We start from the raw sequence: 26,149 nt of genomic DNA on the forward strand, positions 1-26,149 counted from the left end.
GCTCCCTGAAGATCTTCACTGTAGAAGTTACCTGATGGCCCAGGTTCTGGTGCTGGCTCTGCTATTTAGCAGCTTTATGATTTTGTGCCTCAGTTTCCTCATCTATAAAATGGGAATGATAATGGTATCTAACTGGTGGGGTTATTATGAGGAATAAATCAACTAATCTATGAATTCCCTGAGAATAGCCCTGACACATACAAAGAGTTCAGTCATGCAGTCCAGATAGGGAACCTTGGCTTATGCCATCTTATGTGCCTGAGGTATCACAAGTGACAAGAGGTAAGTCTAGGCCTCTGCAAGTCTGGCAGTGTGAATCTCTGGCTGCATCATGCTTGGTTTAACTGTGAGATGTGTTCCTGCTATTCACAGGGGTATTTCTGGAGACTATATTTTTCCAAGTGATGTCAATTTCATGTTGGTCCCTGGGTCAGACAAACAAAACAAACGCCAGTCAGACAACACTTACTTAGGGTTTCTCAATGTATGAATAGAATGTGTTTTTCAACCAGTGGCAGAAATTTTAAGCCCCATCTGGGTCTTGGGGTTGGGTTGGGGAAAGAAGAAAAGTAGGAGCACAGAGATCAGTCATTCAAGAGAAATTATTTAAGAGCCTCCCAGTGAATAATTCGCCACTTATTGTTGGGAGAAAAAGCATTTTTCATGAAATTCAGCTCTAAGGTTAATGTGTTGGTCAGCTTTGCCTTACTGTAACAAAATACCAGAAATAATCAACTTTTGAAGAAAGTAAAGGTTTCTTTTGGCTCACAGTTTGGTGATTTCAGTTTGTGGTAGGTAGGTCCCATGGCTTTTGTGTTTGTGGCAAGGCAGTGGATCATGAAGGGAGCACATGGCAGAGTTAGCAACTCACTTCATGGCAGCCAGGAAGCAAAGAAAGGAGAGTGAGAACTGTCCAACAATCCTCTTTAAGGGCACTTTCCCAATGACCTAAGACCTCCCTTAGGACCCACTTCTTAAAGTTCCCACCACTTTTCAATAGCACAGGTGAGGACCAAGACTTTAACACGTAAACCCTCAGGGAACATTCAAAATCCAAACCAGGAGTTAGGGTTGTGGCTCAGTGGTAGCGTGCTTGCCTAGCATGTGTGAGTCACTGATTTGATTCTCAGCATCACATATAAATAATAAACAAAAAAAAAGGTCCATCAACATCTAAAAACAAAATTTAAAAAATAAATCCAAATCAGCTAACATGGTCACGCAGAGTGATTCACACATGAAGAACACATGTGGTGTGAGTGTGGGTGGCTCAGTCCACCAGGGAAGATTCTTGGAGGAGCTGGGAGACCAAGAAGGAGGGCAGAATTCAACTGGACCTCCCTGACTGACCTGAGCCCCTTTGGGGATTTCCTAGGCGTGAACCTGCACTTGGGGTCCAAATCCTGCCTTTGCCCTTCCTTGCCTGATTTAAAGCAATAAGTATCAGTCCCCATGTTTGCAGAAAAGGGACATGTGTAGGAATCCCCACATCCGTGTTTAGCACACCTGGGTATGTGGTAGTTGTCAGTGGAGTATTTTAAAAGTAATTTTATATTTTACTTCATGCTGAGCCCAGTATCAGGTCCTAGAAATATAAAGACGAGTTAGACCCAGGCCCTGCCCAGTCCAGGAGAGGACAAGTCCACCGAAAGATGCTGATGGACTGCCTAAACCAGGGCCTGACCTCAGACACACACCCCAGGCTTCTCAGTGAAGTAGCACTATTTGACCTATTAGATTAGCAGAAAATGCCTTCTTCCTACTACAGGCTGACCTTGAGACCCAGAGGGTGCCTGTTTTCCATGAATGAATCCAGGTCAGAGGGTGCGAGGGGGCCAGTCATCCCAAAAGCCTGGTCCAGCCCAGCAACAGGTCTGCCCACCCCGTGGGGAGAGACCCTCTGCTCTCTGAGGGTCAGTCACAGGCCACAGCTCTGTATGGAGATGGGCTTGGCACAACTGAGCCTTCGCAGTTCCCAAGGCGGGAAAATGCACAGAAACTCCTCTCAGTGCCCACCCTGCACTGGATGAGGCCCTCACCGAACAGTGTGTGCCAGAACCCAGAAGGTAGGCATGCCCCAGGGCCACATCCCAGCCTCCTGTGCCTGGCATGTTGTACCTCCCACCTAGACTGAGTCCCTTCCTTCCAAGTCTCACTTTGACCGGGCTTCCCATCACTGAGGCCTAGCTGGCGCGTGCCTCCTTCCCGGCAGCATTCCCGAAGTCCCCTGTGGAGTTATGCCCTTGGAATAGCCAGGTGTAAAGGCAGATTCAAAGAGAAGGGTGGGATGGAAAGCCTGAGAGGGCTGGTGGCCTAGTGGCCACAGGACTGAAATGCCATTGGCTGAACCTCACTGTGTAGTGGGGAGCTGCTGAGAGTTCTTGACAAGGGAGCCCTGGCGAGGTTGGCCATTGAAGAGATTTCTCTTCCCATCTGAATGTTGGTGGGGGAGGGGAGGCTGGAAACCCAGAAGCAAGGTGATTAGTTGTAGAATGCAGTTAGAACTGTCTCGTTAGTGTCCCTAAATGCCAGGCTGTAGAAAAGTGTATGTCAGATTGACCTTGGGAGTTTTACCAAAAAATCTAGATTCTGGGGTCCATTTCCCAGAGATTCTATTTCAGCAGATCTGGAGTGAGGCTAGAACCTGTGCTTTTAGCAGATGCCCTGGGACATTTTAGGTGGGAGTAGGGATGGGGATGGACCATCCAATAATGATGTTAGGGCAGCTGGCTAGCTATAATGAAAATGGAAGCAAAAGTTTTATCTGTACCTCACACCTTATACCCAAATAAATGCCAGATGGAGCCACGGTGGTACTGGAGAGGAAGAATGGAGAGAAGGGAAATAAATAAATAAATCATAAAGGAACTTGAAGGAACTTTTGGGTGACATTCAAAAAATAATAATCTTGGACATGAAACTTAAAGTCATAAAGAGAAAGTACGATAATACAATTGGCCACATAGAGACAAAAATGTTCTGTACAGCCGTGTTGAACACCAATGATAAGTAAGGAGAATATATTGCCAGCCTAGATGTAAAAGATTGATATAACCAATATCAAAAGTTCAGGTAAACCCATAAGAAAATACAGTTCACATAAAATATGAATCTGTAAAAATATAAAACAAAATATGATCCATTAGGGATGTTAAAAAGAATGTGAAAAATGATCTCTTGGATGAAAAAAAATTGATTAATAAATTCACATAAAAATGCTAAGCCTTATAGAAATCAAGAAATAGAGATTTTAAAAAAATAAGACCCCACTGTGGTAAGCAGAATAGTAGCCCCAAGACAACCACCTCCCAAATCCTGGAACCAGTGAATATCTTGCCTGTCATGGCAATGGGACTTTGTGGTTGTGATTAAGTTGAGGATCTCAGCAGGAATTGTCCCAGATTAATCCAACCTAAACCCAAAATGCATAACTGAAAGAGGGAAGCAGAGGAGTCAGGATTAGAATAACTCAATGTGAGATGATGTGGCTTTGAAGATGGAAGGAAGCTACCAGCACCAGGATGCAGACTCTAGCACCAAGCCTACACTTGTGCCCTTGGCCTGGTGCTTCCCCATGGAAAGGTCTCCTTTTGGCACCTCTGGGAGAGGAGTCACAAGGGTGACTCAGCAATGTGGCTCTGAGAATGCAGAGTCGGTGAGGCCTGCGAGCTGAGGCACCTGGGATATGGTGGGAATAACCAGCCCAGGGCCACGCTGGTCCTCTCACCCCAAGGCCGTGCTCTCTGCCATTCTGCTCCACCATGACAGGACAAATGCAAGCTGCTTGATATTAGGGGCCATGGGAGGGGGCTCCTGGGGTGCAGGTGCAGATGCTGGGGAAACCACAACATCCAAGACTTTGGGGTGTGTGACCATTCAGATGTGGCCTAAGCAGGTGCTTACTATCGCTTTACCTCCTTTAGGAAGGCCATGCTTGTCACTGTGACCAAGACACTAAGAAAATGGGTCTTTCCTACTTTTCCATGGTTCTGAGGTTGTGTGTGAAATTTTAATATAAGCCTGAGAGACAAAGAAAAATCTGCTTACTCAGGGTCACCCATAAAATGTCACCAGAGACAGGGGGTCAGAACTTCAAGGTTTCCCTTTCAGGCCAAGAGGTGTCTGAACTCCAGTCCATAGAGAGGATGGACGTCCTCTGCTGATGATGTCAGAATGGCTGCAGGGTCCACATTGCCTGCCACTGAGGTTACAGCCCCCAGAGAGCTGCAGCTTAGAAGCCAGCTTAGAAGCCAGCTTATGGTCATGAGGAGAACTTGAGCTTCAGCAGCCAACTGGTTAACATATTAGGTCATTTCCAGAAGTTTCCAGATGCTTCCAAGGGCCTAGCCATTGGAATAGCCCAACAGAGAAGAGGGCAGGGTTTGCTAGGGCTGGAGCCATGAAGGCCTTGCGGGAGGAGCCAACAGACTCAAGGCAAGGTGGTCTGAGGCCCAAAGCCAAGTATAAATCACTTCCTGCAACCAGGCATTGGTAACACATGACACCTTTATAAGATGGAGCTGGGAGCAGGGCTCTATCAGGTGGGCAATACCACCAGACCTGGCAGGAGACCAGCTGGACTGTGCCTCAGGCTCTAGGCTGAGGAGCTCAGCCCACTTGTCAAGCAAGATGAGGCTGTGCCAAGATAGGGACACGGGCCCCATGGGTCACTGTTAGATCAATCTGATCCCAGAATTATGGAACTTAACAAAGTTCTTTGCTTAGAATTTACTGACATACTATTGCCCAGTATACCAAAATCTGTTCAACATTTTGCTGATAGTAATAAAACATAATAATCTAGAAATGCCAGGATAATAAATCTTCCTCCTAACTCTAATAGCTGGGGACCCGGGGCACAGATGCCACTGGCCCAGTGAGTCACCTAATGACTCAGCAGTCACCTGAGTATTCCCTCATTCACCCTGCCCCTCACGCTTGGCTCTGGGAATTGCATGGAGTCCCAGCCACTGGTGGTTTCTTGCCACTGGAGAGCCTGTAGCTTCATGAAGGAAGAACCACAGGACCAGACAAATTAAGGTCCTCCTTGACCAACTGACCACCACTTGATGATCATTTCACACCCCATCATGCCACAGGATCCATCCAGCCATTGGGAAAAGCAAAGCTTACCACTAGTTAGTGTTTGAGATCTTTGCACAAAAGCAAAGTCAACCCTTTGTTACCCACATACAGAACCCTGAGACCTCTCCCCACCTCCCAACATACACACAGGCACAGCCAGGCCGGGAGGCCCGGCCCGACTCAGAGAGAAGTTCTCCCTCCACTTGACAGCAGCTGTAGATAAGGTCCACCTCGTCTGAATTTATATGGCTCAGCTCTTCTGCCCACATTGACTTGGGTAAGTGAGGTAGGTTAATGCCATCAGCATGGGCTCTCCTGCCTCAGCCAAGCACCGGTTTCTCCTATCCAGTAGACGCAGTGAGATCAGTTGAAAGGCCAGTGCTGCTCTTCAGTCTCTAGACACCCTGACGCTCCTCACTGGGAACACAGTGATGTCCCCTGGGGTCATGCTGCTGCTTCCCTAGAACAGAGAGCCATAGACTGCAGTGCTCAGCCACACAGAAGCCCAGGGAATGTCATTAATTGTGGTGGGAGACAAGAGCCTGGCTGGGGGCTCCAGAGGCTCAGGATGGTACAATTAGCTCTGCCACCATTACTCTGATTTTTCAAGGCAAATTCGATCATCTTTAGCCCTCGGTATCCTCATCTAAATGAGGGAATTGGATTAGTCTAACATCTAGAGCCATTAGGAGACCAGGGTATAATTTTGGTCCTCACAGCAAAGATCCAAAGTTTACACCAGATGCCCAGAGGGAGTTACTATTGTGCTGGCTTCCACGCAGGGTACGTAGGGATTGTAAGGGTAAACATTGGTTCTCTCAGTAAGCTCCTATTCCTTATAGTTATCAGTAGGTCCCAGCTTACATGACATCTTATATGGCTACCCTGTTGACTGTGACTTAGTGAAAGGAGATTTCTCTGCCTTCCCCACGCTCAACCTGCTTTGGGAGGATCCCTTCTCTCCCTGAGTCCAAGGAGGGAGTTGACTATTAACCTTTGCTGAATTGAGATCTTCCATTAACAAAAATCAATTACTGCTTTTGCTAGAGGGATGTCATTGAAGACATAGATAATCTCCTGCATCATTACTGCCCCTAACCTAAGTGACATATGGGAAAGTTTCTTGTCAAGCAAACTTTTGCTTCCTGCAAGAAACTTAGATCTCTCTTCCTCTCTGTCTATAAGTATTCTCTAATGGACCACATCTCTCCTTTCTCCTTGGCTGTCAGGGAACTCATGTATAGCTGAACTATAGAAATACTGTAAACCCTTATGATGGGTATGTCAATGTTCTTTTTATCCCACCAATCCTAACTTCCTGCCCTGTTTACAATTTCTTAGTTCTAATTTGATATTTTTATTACAGTTTGTCATTCTTCTATAAATATGATGTTTTAGTTCCCTTGAATTCTTTGTAGAACCAAGATAGAAAAAAAAGGGAGTATATTTTAAGATACAATTTTTACTAAAAGATCAAATCATCTGCCCTCCTTAACCATGTCGTAGGGGCTGAAATACTACCATTTGAGAGAAAGTTGCCTGAGATTTACAGACTTGTTCATCTTCTGAGCATCTCAGGAAAGGGCGAGGAGGGAACTTTGCCCATCTTATCAGCAGGTGCCTGGTGAAAGGCAAGACAAGGACACAGGGAGCCTGGGGCAGGTTGCCTGGGGCAGGACATGCGTACAGGAGAAGAAGAAGTTGCAGAAACACTGCTCACCCACCTAGGGGCTCTCCCAGGGGACAGGCACCTAGAAGGGCCAGGGGGACCAACTCCATCTGTGAGGGCTTGCTGCTTAGAAACCTCAGACTTTAAGTAGGACTTCCATGGTCCTCCGTTTTCTCCAATGGGAAGTCATGTGGTTGGGCATGACAGACTCACAGTGACCTCCAGCTTTGAAAGTCTAACCCTGGCCCTGGTCAGAAGGACCGTGAGGACCTGGGTCTCAGGACCCAGGGTGCCTAGACAGCCTGATTTTTGGCTGGCCCTGGGAAGATGCTCACACTTGATCCACTCCGACCAGCAGGCCAACTTTGTCCCTCCACTTGGCAAAGGCCTTCATTCCGAACTAGTTCCAGGGCTTTCCTGGGACTGACTGGGCAGGAAAAGGCTGCAAAACTGGAAGAAGCTTCCAAAATGATCTTCCTGGGGATCGTTTGGATCAGTCAGGTGGTCTCAGGTGTGTTAGAGTGGGAGTTCCCAGGGGCTGTGGCAGTAGTTTGCAGCTTCATCTTGAAGCATGGGCCAGGGAGTGAGTTCTCAAGGGGATAAAGAGCAAAAATGTCCTTCCCCCATCTTTGACACTTTCATATCTAGGGCCGGAAAGACTCAAGAGAAGAATCTTCCTCTTGAGAAACTTATACCTGAATAACCCATGGGCACTTCCTCCTGCACCAGCCCCAGCACCACCCAAAATTCATCCAGCAGCACCCACATCTGTTACCTTGTTGGGTCCACAGCATCTCCAATGTGCAGTGGAGGCAGGAAATGCTTTTATCCATTTTATGGGCACTGGAGGCCTAGAGAGCTCCAGCTCACTCAGAGTGGATCACAAAGCAGGACCAGCTTTCTGACCCGACTGCCCTGCCATTTCCAGAACCTACCTTATCTTCAGCCCCAGTGCCCCACAGAGCCACCATGTCACCAATGCCCTGGCATTAGCTGCAGAGGTGGGCAGGGGAAGATGGGCAGCGCTTGTTTGTGCATGTGGAGCTAGGCTGGATTTCTCGGGTGGATCTTGCGGGGGCCTTGGTTGGCTTTGACACTGAGCCCAAGCTGCCCAGGCTATGTGGACACACAGCAGTAACTTTGTCTTCTCTTTTGTGTGTGCACTTTTGTCCCATAGAAGAGCGTGATTTCTCCTCCGAGGCCACTGATCACTCAACACGGGACAAAGGGGAGAAGAAGCCAGGACGGAGCTGCCCCCAGTATCCAGTGTGGCATCTCTTGGGCTGGCACCAGGGATGACTGGGCCATGGACACAGACATCTCCAACCTTCAGCCATTCGCATAGCACACGGGGGACTCGTGGGGGCCACTTGCCACTGCCAACTGCAACAACACAATGGCAATACTGACATCCCCCATGACGTTTTCACCATAGACATTCAGGCATGAAGCGCCTCCGTGCTTTCTGTCTGCCAAGCAGAGGGCCATGCCTCACCAAGAGGAGTAGCTTGGGCCCCAATGACCTGCTCTGAGGCCACTAGCAGCCAGTGACACTTGCAAAAAATACTCCCAAAGCCGTCTTAGGGTTGGCTTCTGCAGCTCTTGACCAATGTGGCCAAAGCTGGACGCCTCCTCCAGACACTTGGATTATTCGTAAATGCAGCCTACCCCACCCTCCCTGAGTTGCATCTGAGGTCTCTGTGAAGGTCATGGATCCTGAACAAAGCATCAAGGGCACCAAGAAGGCTGAGGGAAGTCCCCGGAAGCGGCTGACCAAAGGAGAGACCATTCAGACCAGTGTTTCTTCCAGCGTCCCGTACCCCGGCAGCGGCACAGCTGCCGCCCAAGAGAGTGCCCCCCAGGAGCTCCTAGCCCCGCAGCCCTTCCCCGGACCCTCGGCAGTTCTTAGGGAAGGCTCTCAGGAGAAAACGGGCCAGCAGCAGAAGCCGCCCAAGAGGCCCTCCATCGAAGCCTCTGTCCACATCTCGCAGCTTCCGCAGCACCCTCTGACACCAGCATTCATGTCGCCGGGCAAGCCAGAGCATCTCCTGGAGGGGTCCACCTGGCAACTGGTCGATCCCATGAGACCCGGGCCATCGGGCTCCTTCGTAGCCCCTGGGCTGCACCCGCAGGGCCAGCTCCTCCCTTCCCACACTTCCATTCTTCCTCCTGAGGACCTGCCTGGCATCCCCAAGGTCTTCGTGCCCCGTCCCTCCCAGGTGTCCCTGAAGCCCACAGAAGAGGCACACAAGAAGGAGAGAAAGCCCCAGAAGCCCGGCAAGTACATCTGCCAGTACTGCAGCCGGCCCTGCGCCAAGCCCAGCGTGCTCCAGAAGCACATCCGCTCACACACGGGTGAGAGACCCTACCCCTGCGGCCCCTGTGGCTTCTCCTTCAAGACCAAGAGCAACCTCTACAAGCACAGGAAGTCCCATGCCCACCGCATCAAAGCGGGCCTGGCCTCGGGCGTGGGCAGTGAGATGTACCCGCCGGGGCTGGAGATGGAGCGGATCCCCGGGGAGGAGTTTGAGGAGCCCACCGAGGGAGAAAGCACAGACTCTGAAGAGGAAACTGGCGCCACGTCTGGGCCCCCCACAGAGCTCTCCCCCAGGCCTAAGCATCCCCTCCTCTCCAGCGGTGTATACAGCTCTGGAAGCCACAGTTCCAGCCACGAACGCTGCTCTCTGTCCCAGTCCAGCGCGGCACCGTCGCTCGAGGACCCAACTCCCTTTGCAGAACCCTCATCTGAGCATCCCCTGAGCCACAAACCCGAAGACACCCACACGATTAAGCAGAAGCTGGCCCTGCGCCTGAGTGAGAGGAAGAAGGTGATTGACGAGCAGGCATTTCTGAGCCCCGGCAGCAAAGGCAGTACTGAGTCTGGGTACTTCTCACGCTCTGAGAGTGCTGAGCAGCAGGTCAGCCCCCCAAACACCAACGCCAAGTCCTACGCAGAGATCATCTTCGGCAAGTGCGGGCGAATCGGCCAGCGGACCTCCATGCTGACTGCCACCTCCACCCAGCCCCTCCTGCCCCTGTCCACTGAAGATAAGCCCAGCCTGGTACCTTTGTCTGTGCCCCGGACGCAGGTGATCGAGCACATCACGAAGCTCATCACCATCAATGAGGCTGTGGTGGACACCAGCGAGATAGACAGCGTGAAGCCCAGGAGGAGCTCTCTGACCAGGCGCAGCAGCATGGAGTCCCCTAAGTCCAGCCTCTACCGGGAGCCCCTGTCATCCCACAGTGAAAAGACGAAGCCTGAACAATCATTGCTGAGCCTCCAGCACCCGCCCAGTACCACCCCCCCTGTGCCTCTCCTGAGAAGCCAGTCTATGCCTTCTGCCACCTGCACCCTCAGTACCCCCCACCACACCTTCCGAGGTAGCTACTCCTTTGACGACCACATCACCGACTCTGATACCCTGAGCCGCAGTAGCCCAGTGTTTACCTCCCACCCCCGGATGCTGAAGCGCCAGCCTGCTATAGAGCTTCCTTTGGGAGGTGAGTACAGCTCAGAGGAGGCTGGACCAAGTAGCAAAGATGCAGCCTCCAAGCCCTCCGACGAACCGGAACCCAAGGAAAGTGAACTTACCAAAAAGACCAAGAAGGGCTTGAAAACAAAAGGGGTCATCTATGAATGTACCATATGTGGTGCTCGGTACAAGAAAAGGGATAATTACGAAGCCCATAAAAAGTACTACTGCTCAGAGCTTCAGATCACCAAGCCCCTCTCTGCAGGTGCTCACGCATCTCCCGAAGTCGAAAAGAGTCAGGCAGAGCATGAGCCGTGGTCCCAGATGATGCATTATAAGCTGGGGGCCACCTTGGAACTCACTCCACTGAGGAAGAGGAGGAAGGAGAAGAGCCTTGGGGACGAGGAAGAGCCACCTGTCTTTGAGTCAACAAAAAGTCAGTTTGGCAGCCCCGGGCCATCTGACGCTGCTCGGAGCCTTCCCCTGGAGTCCACCAAGTCACCAGCAGAACCAAGTAAATCAGCGCCCTCGTTGGAGGGACCCACGGGCTTCCAGCCACGGACTCCCAAGCCAGGGTCCAGTTCAGAATCAGGGAAGGAGAGGAGAACAACGTCCAAAGAAATTTCTGTCATCCAGCACACCAGCTCCTTTGAGAAATCCGACCCTCTCGAGCAGCCCAGTGGCCTGGAAGGGGAAGACAAAGCTCTGGCCCAGTTCTCATCCCCGCCACCTGCCCCGCATGGACGCTCAGCGCACTCCCTGCAACCCAAGCTGGTCCGCCAGCCCAACATTCAGGTTCCCGAGATCCTGGTGACCGAGGAGCCTGACCGGCCTGACACGGAACCTGAGCCACCTCCTAAGGAACCCGAGAAGACGGAGGAGTTCCAGTGGCCCCAGCGCAGCCAGACGCTGGCCCAGCTCCCGGCCGAGAAGTTGCCACCCAAGAAGAAAAGACTGCGCCTGGCAGAGATGGCCCAGTCATCTGGGGAGTCCAGCTTTGAGTCATCTGCACCTCTGTCTCGCAGCCCGAGCCAGGAAAGCAGCGTCTCTCTGAGCGGGTCCAGCCGCTCAGCCTCGTTTGACAGGGATGACCATGGGAAAGCCGAGGCCCCGGGGCCCTCATCTGACACTCGCTCCAAACCCTTGGGCACCCACATGCTGACTGTCCCCAGCCACCACCCACATGCTCGAGAGATGCGGAGGTCAGCTTCGGAGCAGAGCCCCAACGTTTCCCACTCTGCCCACATGACTGAGACACGCAGCAAATCATTCGACTACGGCAGCTTGTCCTCGACAGGCCCGTCTGCACCAGCCCCAGTGGCTCCACCGGCCCCGGTGGCCGCGCCAGAGAGAAGGAAATGCTTTTTAGTGAGACAGGCCTCTCTGAGCAGGCCTCCGGAAATGGAGCCAGAGGTCACCCCCAAGGGAAGACAAGAGAGTGAGGATCCACAGTCCTCATCCAGCAAACCTTCAACCAAAAGCTCGTCGTCTCAGATTTCCTCAGCAGCCACCTCACACAGTGGGCACCCGGGAGGCAAGAGCCAGGTGCAGGACAGGCCCCCTCTGGGGTCCACTCCACCCTTCACTGAAGCACTGCAGGTGCTGCACCACCCTGTTGCCCAGCTGCCCCTGCAGGAGAAACCATACCTGCCCCCGCCCGTCTCCCTTTTTTCTTTCCAGCACCTCTTGCAGCACGAGCCAGGACAGTCTTCAGACTTCTTCTCCAGCCAGGCCATGTCCAGCCTCCTCTCCTCACCATACTCCATGCCTCCCCTCCCTCCATCCTTATTCCAAGCCCCACCGCTTCCTCTCCAGCCTACTGTCCTGCACCCAAGCCAACTCCATCTCCCCCAGCTCCTGCCTCATCCAGCCGACATTCCCTTCCGGCAGCCCCCTTCATTCCTTCCCATGCCATACCCGGCTTCCTCGGCACTCTCTTCTGGGCTTTTCCTGCCTCTGCAATCCCAGTTTGCACTGCAGCTCCCTGATGTGGAAAGCCACCTGCCCCAGATCAAAACCAGCCCAGCCCCACTGGCAACAGTAACTCCTGGCCCCTCCTGCAGCACAGGGTACAGTAGTGACATTCACTTGCCCCCTGTTGCTCCCCCAGCCAGTTCCTCAGCACCCACATCAGCCCTGCCACTGGCCCTGCCTGCCTGTCCGGACACCATGGTGTCCCTGGTTGTGCCCGTCCGCATTCAGACCAACATGCCGTCCTATGGGAGTGCAATGTACACCACCCTTTCTCAGATCTTGGTCACCCAGTCTCAAGGCAGCTCAGCAAGTGCACCTCTTCCCAAGAGTGAGGAGCCCCCATCCAAAGGGACAGCCGTGTGTGGGGCGCATGTGTATGAGGCTGGGCCTGGGTTGCCGGGCTTAAGTGAAGAACAAAGCAGAGGTTTCCAGACTCCATACCTGAGAGTACCTGTGACATTACCTGAAAGAAAAGGCACTTCCCTGTCATCAGAAGGTGCTTTGAGCCTTGAGGGGAGTTCCTCAACAGTGGGGGGAAGCAAACGTGTTCTTTCACCAGCTGGCAGCCTTGAACTTACCATGGAAACCCAGCAGCAAAAAAGAGTGAAGGAAGAGGAGGCTTCCAAAGCAGATGAAAAACTTGAGCTGGTAAAACCATGCAGTGTTGTGCTGACCAGCACTGAGGGTGGGAAGAGGACAGAGAAATCCCATCCAGGAAGCCAGGGCCAGGGCAGGAGGGAGCTAGAAACACTGTCTAGTCTGTCCTCAGATCCATCTGACCCCAAGGAAATTTCTCCCCTCTCTCACTCCACATTGTCCCATGGGACAGCCCCAGGCTCAGAAGCTTTGAAGGAATATGCCCAACCATCTGGCAGACCTCATCGAAGAGGGTTGCCCCCACTGAGCGTGAAGAAAGAAGATTCCAAGGAACAACCTGACCCCCCTCCCCTGGCTCCTCCCAGCTCTCTGCCTCTGTCAGAAACGTCCCTCAGACCTGCCAAGTCACAAGAAGGTACGGACTCAAAGAAGGTACTGCAGTTCCCCAGCCTCCACACGACCACTAATGTCAGTTGGTGCTATTTAAACTACATTAAGCCAAATCACATCCAGCATGCAGATAGGAGGTCCTCTGTTTACGCTGGTTGGTGCATAAGTTTGTACAACCCCAACCTTCCCGGGGTTTCCACTAAAGCTGCTTTGTCCCTCCTGAGGTCTAAGCAGAAGGTGAGCAAAGAGACATACACCATGGCCACAGCTCCGCATCCTGAGGCAGGAAGGCTTGTGCCATCCAGCTCCCGCAAGCCCCGCATGACAGAGGTAAGTTGAGCATTTTCTTTCTTTTTACCATTGATTTCCAAAGACCTTGTTGAGCTTTTAAGGCCACTCTCTCTTCAGGTTCCATGTATAGAACTAACACTAAGGGGGAAGATTTTCTCTCTGACATCAGAGACTGGTCACCTTGCACAGAAACATGTTTATTTCGCTTCTTTTTGAGTGCGTTCCATAAATCATTGGAATAGATACATTTCAATAAAGTTGACTATAAAGCAATCCTACTTCCCCTGAGTTTCCATTATAACATCAAAGATACAATTTCAGCAAGGAAGAAAGCAATTCTTTAAGAGACTGAATTGGAATTGGTCTATGGGAAATCCCACAGCAGTTTCAGAACTTTGCAAAAGTCCTTTACCTCATGGCTGTCCCTTGTCTTATTGGTCTTTTCATATTTTTCTTATTCCTGATGTCAAGAACTCATATTTACTCCTTCATTGCCTCTGACCTATAACTACATCAGGAACTAGGAAATTATATAAAATTAACAGATCCCCTGCACTTTTGGCAAGTTTGAAATATAATAATTCCAAATTTACATTAGACAGAAGATACCTCCATACCCCAAAAAGGCTAGCCTGAGGATTTAGGCCTGATGTGTTGTCCTGACTTGGCATTTGTGAAATGACAAATTGGTCTTGTTTGTTGAGCAACCTCACTGTACTGCACCCTTGGATCCAATCAATTCTCACCTCCACTTGTGAGATTAGCATTGCCATCTCCAGGCTCCACATGAGGGAACCAGGGTCAAAGGCTGAGAGAGGTCAATGACACATGGCAAATGTTTAGCAGACCTGGAGTTTGAACCCAGACCTAAAGAGTCTATTTTTCTTAATTCTTGGAGGTATAAACAGAAGGTGAGCCACATACCATGGTCACAGCTCTGCATCCTAAAACCCTTAAAAGATTGTTGCAAATTTAAAGATGTTCACTAGAGTGTCTTCTGACCAGATGCTTTGACTGAATCAGGCATGAATTCCCCAAATAAATTCATATTGTAGATGGGTGAGCAAAAGCATAATCTGTAACTTCCCACACATTCATGCCTTCCTCCTGCATTGAGTGGATTCTGTGCATTGGGTTTGTCTTCATTTCAGCTGGATATTCTTCACAAACTGTTTTCAATTCATTTTCTAGATGTCTTTCTCAGTCTACAGTTATCTCTGAGCAAGATTTCCACTTTCACTATAAACATCAGACTGATTTTCTCTCCACTGTCTCTTACTAGCTGTGGCTGCTGTCAAGATGCAGCTGTAATTATACCTATAATTTTGGGGGCACCTACTGTGTGCCAGGTACCATGCTACACTTTACTTTTATCCTCACAACCACCTTGAATGTTAGTGTACAATATCACTATTTTATAAATACACCAAAGCACAGAGGTTGGGTAACTTGCACAAGGTCATGTGGTAAATGGCAGAGATTGGACTCAAACCTGGTTCACACTCTGAAGCACTTTCGGATGATCCAAGCTGTCTCTGTTCCCTAATGGAGATTGTATAGTATATTTATAAGAAAAAAGAAGTGTTGATTTGGTTGAATTTGATTTGGCAATCATTTGTTTATAATGCTACTTTCCTAAAATGAGCTAAAACCTGCAAACTTTTCCCTGGAATACTCTGTTTGGTTTAAAGGCATGTTTCCTGCCGAAGTGCACCAACCTGCACATTACAATAGCTGCATAGTCTGCAAGTTGAGGCCTTTCTTCAATTACACCCCTGTTTCCCTCTCCCCTGCCTCCCTCTCTCCTCTCCTCTCCTTTCCTCTCCTCTCCTTGCATAGCTCCAGTGACGTGGAACTTACCACCTCATTGTTCAACCTAATCCATCTTTGGAAAGTCCTTTATTCCACCAGGCTGACAGTTGTCATCTTGGGGCTTCCATTCTCTGTTAGTAGTTCTGAAAACACTCTTTAGTTTATCATAGCATTTTGAAGCTTAACCATTTTCTTTCAGATCTAGGATATCCTACCACATTTGAGTTTGGTCATACATATTTTTTTCTGTATATGTGCCCCAAAGAAACCCAAGCATCCACTTTTTGGTCACATTGCTTCCCTTTTTCTCCTTCCTTGTTTCTCCTTTGGGATCATTTTGACAACTACAACACTATCACAAAGAGATTAAGAACAATGATGCAGGTCCCAAATTGCCTTGAGTTGAAGCCTACTACTTCATCTGCTAGCTATGTGACCTACGGCAGGGGGTTACTTAATCTTTCTGTGCTTTGGTTTCTTCATCTGTAAAATATGGATAATAATAATCATTAGCTCATAGAACTTTGGAGACAATTAAATGAGTTAAAATATGTAAAGTGTGCTTACAACAGTGCTTATCACACTGATACTCAGTGAATGTTATTGACTGTTCTTACTCATTACCGTTAAAAGTTAAAATGAATTCCAGGTCCCTTTCTCAATTCTAGCACTGTGTTTCCTGGTTGCCACCCAAACCAAACTAGCTCATACAGACATCACCTCCCATTCCGAAAAGATTATATGGGGTTGGTAGGTTATAGAAGTTGGCCCTAGAATGGATCTTTATGATGATCCAACCCCCCTCCCCAGACTCTGAGGCTCAGAGAGGTGAAGCAAATTCACCCCGGGGTAGCTTAGCATGTGATGGCCTATTGGTACTGGAATTCAGATCCCCTGGTTCCCAGCTGGGTGCCTTTTTCCACAGTTCCATCAGCCTCCACTCCCAGTACAGCATTACTGTTCCCTACACAATGGGGTACCCATCCCCTGCCACCCCTGGCAGGTGGAGAGAGCATGTTCTTGAAATAGTGGAAGATGTTGGGAAGCCCAAGGTCAATGCCAGCCTCCACGTTGAGCCAGGTCTCATTGAGGCCCATAACTCTGCAAAGAGAATGGGTTCCCTTAGGCCAACAGCCCAGAACCTGCTCAGCCTCTCAGGCCTGGCTGCTGTTGTGGGGTTCTGTTGGTCAGGGTCACCTGGCTCCCAGTCTTTAGCACTAGCCTGGGAGGGGTGAGGTCCTGTGCTCTGCTCCCAGCTCCACCCTAAACTAGCTATGTGACCTTGGCTTTCTGATCTATTGGTGAGAATTGCAGCAGTTAATCTCCCAGAGTAGAGTGGAGTCCTTATTTTTTTGTTCAACATTCTTTACACATCTCCTCTGAGGCCAACCCTACTTTGGGTGCTGAGATGACCCAGGAGAACCTGTCCCAAAGTAGTACAAGAGACACAAAGCAAGCCCAGCTCTGTGGGAAGGTTAACTTGAAAGGCCAGTCAGAGCCCCAGCGTGGAGACTTCGGCTCTCTGGGATGGGTTCCTTTGTTCTGTCACATGGGGCTGATAACACACCTCTCAGGGGGGGGAGGGTTGAGTTAGGGGAGCCCACCTGCATGTGTGAAGAGTGCCACACAAGGGATTAGGACACTCCCAACTGAGAATGAAAATTTAACCAGCGATGATTTTGTCACCCCGCGGTGGGCCAGGTGCACCTCCCGTCGCTGGCTTCCCCAGAAGGCCAGAAAGAGCTAGCTAGAGTGGAGACGGAGGAAGAGAAGCGAGGGAAGCCGGAGGAGGACGCCCCCGCCCCCAAGAGAGGGGAGCCGGCAAGGATCAAAATCTTCGAAGGAGGGTAAGACTCACGCTCGGTTTGCAATCTGCTCCCTGCGGAGTAAGAGCCCAGTGCCACGTGTACATGGAGGTGGTGGGCGTCTCACTGCAGGGCGGTGCCCACAGGTGCCCTGTCATTCCTGCAGTGAGTTTGTGGAGGTGCCACCATCATTGGACTTGCAGGTCGCCTCTGAGAACACTGGGGGCCACCTTGGTGGGCACACGCCATGCTGGGAGTTTGCTGAGGATCTGGAGAGGTCTGGGTCTTTCTCCAGCTCTGTGTTTCCTCAGCTCCTGGCTGCATTTCTAGCCTCTGCACTGGGGTGATAGTGAGTCTCTCAGCTCCTGTCTCAGCTGCTGTGTCCCTTGCTGTATATTCCCCAAAAGTCACCTTCCTCCTTCCCAGGCCACCTCCCTGGCATGCCCAGTTGCCCCCTGGGCATTTGGGCTGTGCACACAAGGCCAACTGCAGTGCCAAGAGCTATTGTCCCCACTGGCCTTTACTCCCACCCCCTTCTGACTGGTTTGGAGAGTATTTTGATTGTCAACCCTGCTCACTGGCTTTTGGTGCATGGCTTTGAAGCCTGATACTCTACACATCTCAAAACCCACCACTGTGGGACCTTCTGGGCTCTAGAAGGGAGCCTTGCTTCAGACTGCAAATGTTTTGTGCCAGCTGTGTTTTATGTGGCCATGTGTTTGCTCCCTGGGATGTGGGTGTCTGTGAGCAGGTGCCGTGGTGTCTGTCTCGGGGTCCTGTGTCTGTGTCCCTGGTGTGATCAGGGTAGTCCCCAGCCCTACACGGTCCTGAGGGACAACAGAGAGGAGGAAAACTGGTCCCTGAGGGGTTGGTCCCCATGGACCTTGGCCAACATGTGCTGTCACTGGCTCTGACTCTCCAGCATCTCCAAGTACCAAACTCATGAGGTCAAAGTGGGAGACACAGGAGTCCCCTGGAACTTGGGGAGAGGAGTACAGAAACTGTCACACTCCCCAGGGCCACCCATAGGCATCTTCTTCTGGCCTGAGGGGCCCTTGGGACTAATGATTGGTTACCAGAGTGGTGGGGAAGGGGTCAGGGATGGCAAACATGCCTGCCTGGAGCATGCTGTCCCCAGCACCAGGAGTGGCTCCATCCAGGAACTCTGGTGTTTCCCAGTGCTGACCTTCCATCTGGGGACCACTGTTTTCTGCTCCTGCCGTTTGGTTAGAGCGCCCTCGTGTGTCTCTGTGTTCTTATACATTGGGTCTTCAAAAGGGCACTGGGACTGGATCCCAAGACTGATTTATGCATCCAGTCCTAGGATGTGCCCTCTTCCCTCCTGGTTGAAGGACTGTCTCTGGGGTTCTAAGGGGCTGCGTAGTGTTTGCTGGTGGACAAGGATCCTGCTTCTTCAAGGTGTTCTGTGTGTACTAAGAGGCAGGTGCCTCAATACCCCAGGCCTGGTCCCTCTGCTGCCTGTATACCTGGGGAAGGCCCAGCCTCTGGACAGGCAGCTGGCAGGAGCCCCTCCCTGTCCAGCTACCTACTGGACATCACTGCCTTTGGCTGAGAGAGTCCCTCCTCTTCCTGCAGCCCAGGCAGTGGTGCCCATCCTCCTCCATGTCCCATACAGGTTGACACTTCATCCCACATGCTGTTCCAGAATCTCCCTGTCTTTGGAGGTTTGTCACCCCTGCCCCCAAGCAGTGGTTCCTCCTGCCTTTGTCCAGCCTTAGACCACACCCCACCCCACACCCTCCAACTCCCAGTGACCTTATCTCTGAAGGGGACAATAACATACCTGTGAGGCGCATGGTACTTGTCAGGGGACCCTTTGGGGCCAGATGGAGAAGTTTCAGTTCACATAGCTCAGAAGGTGGACATGGCACACTTCATGACAGTGTATCCTGCTCTTTATCTCCATCCAGGGTGACTTCACTCTGCCCTGTCAGCTGTGGTAACTTTCAACCCCACTCTTCCAACTTGTCACGTCTGATCTGGGCACATGGGGTTTATGTGGTGTCACCCATCAGTTCCTTCTCTCCCTGAGCCAGCCTGCCTCACCTAAGTACCACTGTCCCCTGAGTCACCCTCACTTCTGATGATCTTCTCCCTTCCTGGTTCTCCTTGGGCAGGTATCACCATGCCCCACCCCAAGGAGTATTTACAAACGTCAAGGAGAAGGGGTGGTGCTTTGGGTTGTCGCACACCTGGAGGCACCTCTGGCATCTCATGGTTGGGCCCAGGGATGCTGACCATCCATTCAACCAATCATGTGACCATGTCCCTCCCAAGACACCAAGGCTGCCGACACCAAGGCTGCCCCCACCCCGGAACACTGAATGCATCCTCCAGGCCCATCTGCTGTCACACTGAGGTTTGTCCTAGCCTCAGTTCTTCCTTCTTCTTTTCTTTCTTTCCTTTAACACAATGAGCATTGATTTTTCACTCTGGTACATAAAAAAGAGTCTGCAATGAGGCTTGTTCACTGGGTCCACCAGGGGATCTGGGCCTGTGGAGCTCAAGAGAGTAAGAAGGGAAGAGCAATGTACCGTGGCCTGGCTTCTAATGCTTCTGCCTAGGGTCTTCTGCAAATGTCTGTTGACCAGAGCAAGTCACATGGCCTTATCTGCATCCTTGGGAGTGGGAAGTACCAACACTCTTGTCCTTGGGAGGACCTGATCCTGGGTAGGTAGCCCTGATGGTGACTCTCTTCTGTTTGACGTGCATCTGCAGCCTGTCACTCAGCATTGCCTTTTGAGCTGTGTCCACATGGAGGCTGAGATATCTGTTCACGATGGTGAGTCTATAAGCCAGACCCGCGTCCATCACACTGGCATTTTTGTATCACGCGCTCCTTACTTCGTTATTGATTTCTTAGCAATGAGCTGCTGCTTTGAATGGTGCCCTGTCTCCACACCTCTGTTCTGGCCCTGGTTTTCTTTTTAGGAAAATATCTGTGTTCTGAAGCCACTTTTTGTTGGGAAGGTTCCATGGGATGCTTGGGGGCAGAGTGCTCTGCTAGGGCAAATTCCAGGCCTCCCCCAGTCCAGGCAGGCATGGCACGGGGTGGGTGTCTAAGTCTGTTTTCTGAGAAGGGCAATTTGTTAAAAATAGAGTGTTATGGAGCAATGGTTTTGGAAGTCCAAGAGCATGGCGCCAGCATCTGCTCAGCATCTGGCAAGGGCCTTCTTGCCACACGATGACAAGGCAAAGGGTATCCCCTGGTGAAATAGAGCTCCTGACTCTTCCCTGACCTCCAGTCCAGCAGTTGATCAGTAGTCAGTTCATCATGGAGACTCTGTTTAATCAGTGCTCTGTGGGTGCTCTGGGCCAGGAGACACAATGACCCAAACAGCAGCAAACTGTCATCCTGCCCTCAGGATGCATGGGGACTCCACCAAGGTGGCAACATAAGACCCAGGTGGGACCAGTCAGGACTGAGAAGCTCACAGCAGAGAGGGCTCCCTGGGGGCTTGAGTAGCCAGCTAGAGAGGGCCTCCCAGGAAGGTGGTGAGAGTCAGACTGGTGGAGAGCTGAGCAGTCCTGGTGCCATGGTGGCCCACACTCCTGACCAGTTCAGTCTTCTTACCTCAAGTGTTCTCCCCGGCTGACATCATTTACCTCCTTGGCTCCAAAACTCATCACTGTACCTAGGACCTCACTCCTGGACTGCAGGCCCCTGTTTTGGCTGCCTCTCTGCCTGGGAGACCCACAGCATCTTGAACTCAGCATGTGCCTAGCAAGCCCTCCACTTCCCACCACAGCATCCCCTTCCGCATCCAGACCCCAGATGATGAACCTAGCCCTTCACCCTTCAAACCTTGGTGTCATCTTGGACACCTTCTCCTCCCCTTTCCAATTAGTTCCCAGATTCTGGTGTCTACACAAAGTAATCAACAGCTCAATGTGGTCTGTTCCCTTCCTCTGACACTGCTTTGGCTTCCCATTCTGCAGGCCTCTGATGTTGGTGGGCATCTTTGCTCAGTGGTTCTACCTGTGTTTTAACTCTGTTCTAGTACCTTCTGTGGCTACCTTACCTGCAAAATCCAGTTTAAACTCAGCCTGATATTACTGCCCCCCAAGTCAGACTGCTCCTGTTGTATATCACTTCCGGCTGCCTGTCGGGCCCTGGCCATTGCCAAATCCACCCAGCCTTGAAAGGCTGTTACTGACCCCCTTCTCTAGCGAAACTCTCATACCTCTGCTCCTTCCAAGTTCTTTGAGTTTCTTCATCATAATTGGTACTAAAATCCATTCCTGTCTTTCCCAAGTCCCTCCTCAGCTTGGGTCCTAGGAAAATGCTTGGCACACACTATGCATTGACCCCTACCTATCAGCCTGACTTCCCGGTACATGGTCCTGTCTCTGCATTCCCTGTAGTCTTCACATCTGAACAAAACTTGCATTTTCCTGCAGACTTCTGGGAGTACCCATCAGAAATGTGTTAGATCTCACCCACACCACGCATCTGCCTTGGTTGTGTAGAAGGGCTCTTCTGTTAAACAGTGTTTTCACACATACAAAGTTATTTTGTTCCGTGAGGGAAATGGATATATTGTCCTAACTGAAGTTCCCTTCCCGGGAACTCAGCCCAGTGGGCTGGTATAGAAGCAGCAGCACTGGAACCAATAGGAAAATACCTGGCTGCCAAAAGTGGTCATCCCAGCCTGTAATGGGTGGGGTGTCTAGGTCTGCAGGCAGTGATGAGCTCAGATGGAGAGATCCAGGGAGGCCTAGTCCAGCCAGGTGGGGATAGTCAAGCTGGCTATGGGCAGATGACTCAGAATTAGACAGGCAGCCCAGCCTCAGCTTGGAGCTGGAGCATGGAACAGGGACACAGAAGCCCAATGGTCAGCTGGGCAGTGAGGTTGGGGTAGGGTGACGCAAATGTGGGGTTGCCCAGAGCTTCCCCTTACCATCAAGCCTTCAGGAGGAGAAGCCCATGCCCAGCCCTGCCAGGTGCAGAGCCCGCTCTGGCATTGGGGGAAGATCCAGGCTAGCTCCAATGGGAGGGTACTGGGTGCCCTCGCTCCTCATGCCAGGACCTTGCTCCGTGCAGATTAGCATACTCAAACTTGAGGACTCCACCTGAAAAACTCCTGTGACCAAAGGGCCTAGATCACCTGCTTTTTCTGTTCCCTTTAAAGAACTCCAGAAGGAGTTGGCTGCACGGCTCCCCTCCCCCTCCCCTCCCGCCCTGTCCAGTCCCACTCCTGTGGACCTGCAGGCCTCTCCTTCCTCCAAGCTACTCTTCCCGAGGTCAGTGGTGACCTCCACCTTGTAGAGGCTGGTGATCACTCATTCTGTTCTTTCATGACCTGGTGGCAGCATTGGGGCACAGAGACCCCTCCCTCCTCCTTATAGCACTTTGTCTGGCTTTTAAGACACTGTTTTTCTTAATCTTCCTCTTCCTCTGTTGACTTCACTTCCTTGTCAGCTTTGGAAAGTTCCATCATTTCCTGATCTATAAACATTAGGGCCCTGCAGAGCTCAGCCCTGGGCCCCCCCCTCTCCTCCAATGTCCCTCCCAAGGAGATCTCCCCCATCTCTATGCTCAGAACCACCATGCTCGTACCTTCCTAGAGTCCTCCCCTGAGCTCCATGTCATATCCAGCTACTCATACAACAGTCCATCTGGACACCCAGTGAACCCATCCTTATTCCCCAGCACAATAAATGCTCAAGAACAACCGTGACTCTGGACTCTGACATCATCGCAGAAGTTATTGTCAAAGTTCACTTAGTTCCTTATTTTTCCACCTGCAGGGATTGCATTTTTAATAGTCACACATGTCTACCTCATTTATTTATATTTCTAATTGCTGCATTCATTTTTATTCAAGTCTTAAGAGTCATGCAGTGTTCCTAACACATATTGTGTTATGGCACATCTGTATTTTTAAAAGCACGCGTGCGCGCGCATCCTTGGCCTTCGGAATACAGAAGCATACCGTATTTCTCAGCCTAAATGCCTGTTGTGCCTCGTCCCCTCTCACTGTGAGTGCGAGTTGAAAGGATGCTGAATTGTGTTTGGGGGACTATGTATTGCCTCTGTTATTGGGAAGTGAATTGATTCCACTATTTATTTGAATTAAATAAATAGTAATAAGATGGAGGCTTTTGGGCAGGCACAAACCCCTCAGGTTACCCACGCTAAAACCCAAACTGATACAACTCCTGCGTCCCCTGGAGGTTGGTAGTGTAGAGTATGAAATGCCGAAGATAGACGCACAGTCTGTGTGCAAGCAACACGTACTACCGAGTGTCCCTTTGAGAGACTTTTAAGTGGTCAGAGGGGAAAAGAGGCATCTTTTGCCAGAGAGAAAGAAGGTGAACACTTTGCACGGGCAATTTCATTTTTCAAGCTGCTCAAGCCCCAAATCACTGTTTCATGTCCATTAGAAAGTCCTGTCCGCTTGCCCTTGAAACCAGATCCAGAGTCTGTCCATTTCCCCCCAGGCTGGGGAAAGCGACTTCCAGCTCTTCTTTGGCTGATCAGGGTGTCCCATTCTCTCCTGCTTTTCTGCCTGTCCCACGACAGTGTTCTCTACCCACAGCCAGTGATCCTGTTAACAGTGGCTCCTGCTTTTCATCCTCAGAAACCCTCATGTGGCCTGTGCTGCTGCAGCCCCTCCCTGACCTTGCCTGCTGCTCCGCCCCTGCCCTGTGCTCCAGCCGGGGCCTCATAGCTCTTTGTGAGACATCTTCTGCCTCAGGCCTTGCACTTGCTGTGCCCTCTGCCTGGGGCACTTTTTCTAGACTGTCGTGGCTGCCTCACTTCCCTCCATCACCCCTGAATTTGTACCCTCCTTTGGAATTTCTTATGCCCTTCCCTTCTCTACTTTATTTTTCTCCATGTATTTGTAAGTGTATTTCTGCCTCCTTCACTAGAACGTGAGCTCTGTGAGAGGGCAGGGACTATGCTTTGTTGCATCCCCAGCACTGAGAATAGTGCCCAGCAGTGCTGGAGAACATTTATTGCATGAAGGACTCGTCCCACAGCACGGTCAGAATTGTCTGAGACCTCAGGTGAGGAGGTCAGTTCCCTGCACTCAGCAGCCTGTGGAATCTGAGAGCAGGATTAAGACTCTGGATCTCAGGAAGGAACAAGGATGCGGTTGGCCAGACCAAGCCAGGCAGAGCCCATCCATCAGCTTGAGGTCGACCTTGGCCTGGGGAGGGTGAAGTCATGCGGCCTGCACTAGGGGCAGGCATCTGGGATGGGAGCCAGTGTCTCTTGCTTGCCGATCATCCTGTCCTGCAGGTGTTAGAAATAAAAAGGAAATGCAAGGGGCTGACTCTCATGCTGCCAGCACGCAGGCCAGCCTGCTCTGAGCAGAGCCCTGTGTGTTCTAGGGGCCAGAGAATCGGTCCTGGTCTCCCTGCTCTGAGTGGAGGGGGTGTTCTTCCCTCTGGCGAGTGGAGGCTGTCAGGGCCCTGCCTCCTTTCTGAGATCTCTGACCATCTTCAGGCTTCTCCCTGGAGGGGCAGGCTCCAGGAGGCTGGGGAGAGAGTGGTGCAACCCCCATTCCAGGGGCTACACTGGGTTTCGTCCCCTCTCTCTCTCCTGATGCCCCCAAATCCTGCCACTCCATCCCTCCTAGGGAGTATGACCCAGATTTTTGGAAGAAGGTGGTGGCTCTTGGGGCATTAGTATTAGATTGTTATTATTAGCTCTTATTGATAATATTATTCGATATTCCCAAGTCTAGTGATGCCGGCAATGGCAGAAGGGAAGGAGACAGGGCTGTAGGACCCCTAATAAGGGTGAGAAGGAGGGGGCCAGGAATCAGAGTGACTGTCTGGCTTCTGGCTTGAGGAACTGCTGGTCAGATGGAGGAGGGTGGGAGAGGAGCAGGAGGAACAGGCTGGGGGAGGGGAGCGCAGACTTGTGGTCATGTGTTTGTCCAAGCAGAGGAATCCAGGGAGGTACTTGGCAATCAGTCCGTGAGCCTGACACTCAGAGCTCAGGCCAGGGCTAGAAATACACACTTGAGAGTCGTGCATACACAGATGTGGTTTAGAGCTCTGGCAGTAGATGGAGTCACCTGGGAAGACAGAGAAGAGAAAGGGTGTCCAGGACCGCGTGTAGCTGCGACAGCATTTAGAGGACAGGTAGAGACACAGTGGCAAAGAGATTGAAGGGTAGTCAGGGAAACAGGAGGATCCAGGGAGGTGCCAAGTCTAGAAGCCAAGCACAGAGCATTCAAGAAGGAGGAGATGATCGACTGAGCCACATGCTACCGAGAGACCGAGGATGGTGGGGATTGGCAGACGTCCCCTGTGATCTCCATGCGGGCTGTTTCCATGGTGAAGAACTCCCTATGGCACAGACTGGAAGGAAGAATGAAGGTGGCATGTGTAAAACCCTGTCCCCAGAGGCAGGCTACGGTGGGAAGCGGCAGAGATGGTGGTACCTAGAGGGAGGGTGAGGCTGAGCAGGTGGGTGTTTGAACTGAGAGATCTTTGTGTGTGTACATGTGGGAGTGAGTGTGTGCCCGTGCACGTGCACTTGCTGCTAGGAATGATTCATAGCTCAGGGCAGGTGACAATGCTGGGGAGAGAAGGAGCAGAGAGCAGGAGCAAGTGGTGGGGGCGCTGGCCCACAGTGTTGGTGAGAACAGGCCACTCTCTGGTAGTGACAGACAGGAAGGAAGACACTGGTTGCAAGGCCAGCAGAACCAGTGCTCCGTGGCTAGGAAACAAAAGGCTTCTCTCTGCCATGGCCCAGGCCTCTTCACCCTCCCAGGTCACCAGTGGGCTCGAGGTCTTCACCAGTAATAGATGAGTGAATGGCTATTTTGAAAGCTAGGAGGAAATTTCTGTTCCCAGGAAACCACTTAGATTCTCAGAAAAGTTATTCCTTTGTAAAGATTATCTCCAAAATGATAATCTCCAAAATAAAAATCTCAGGAGGTTGATGCAATTAGCTTGACTCTGCTGGATGGCCGCCTTCCCTCTAAATACTCAAAGGCCTTCCCAGAGGACTCACTCCAGGCCTCAGGGAAGGCAGATTGTGTCCTTGTGAAAGGCAAGCCATGGAT

At 51.2% G+C, this 26,149-nt stretch overlaps 1 protein-coding gene across 4 annotated transcripts in view; it reads left to right on the forward strand.

Annotated features, from left to right (window-relative positions):
* Hivep3 (HIVEP zinc finger 3) overlaps window positions 1–26,149 on the forward strand; it is a 460,068-nt gene that overhangs the window by 390,998 nt on the left and 42,921 nt on the right. For all 4 annotated transcript variants that reach the window (XM_047541216.1, XM_047541224.1, XM_047541232.1 and 1 more), the window contains 2 exons: window positions 7,932–13,521; window positions 16,996–17,141. In XM_047541216.1, coding sequence (XP_047397172.1) covers window positions 8,464–13,521; window positions 16,996–17,141 — 5,204 coding nt within the window. In that variant the 5' untranslated portion in view covers window positions 7,932–8,463. The remainder of the gene's footprint in view (window positions 1–7,931; window positions 13,522–16,995; window positions 17,142–26,149) is intronic.

This window comes from Sciurus carolinensis, chromosome 1 (assembly GCF_902686445.1).
Source record: "Sciurus carolinensis chromosome 1, mSciCar1.2, whole genome shotgun sequence".
NCBI lineage: Eukaryota > Metazoa > Chordata > Mammalia > Rodentia > Sciuridae > Sciurus > Sciurus carolinensis.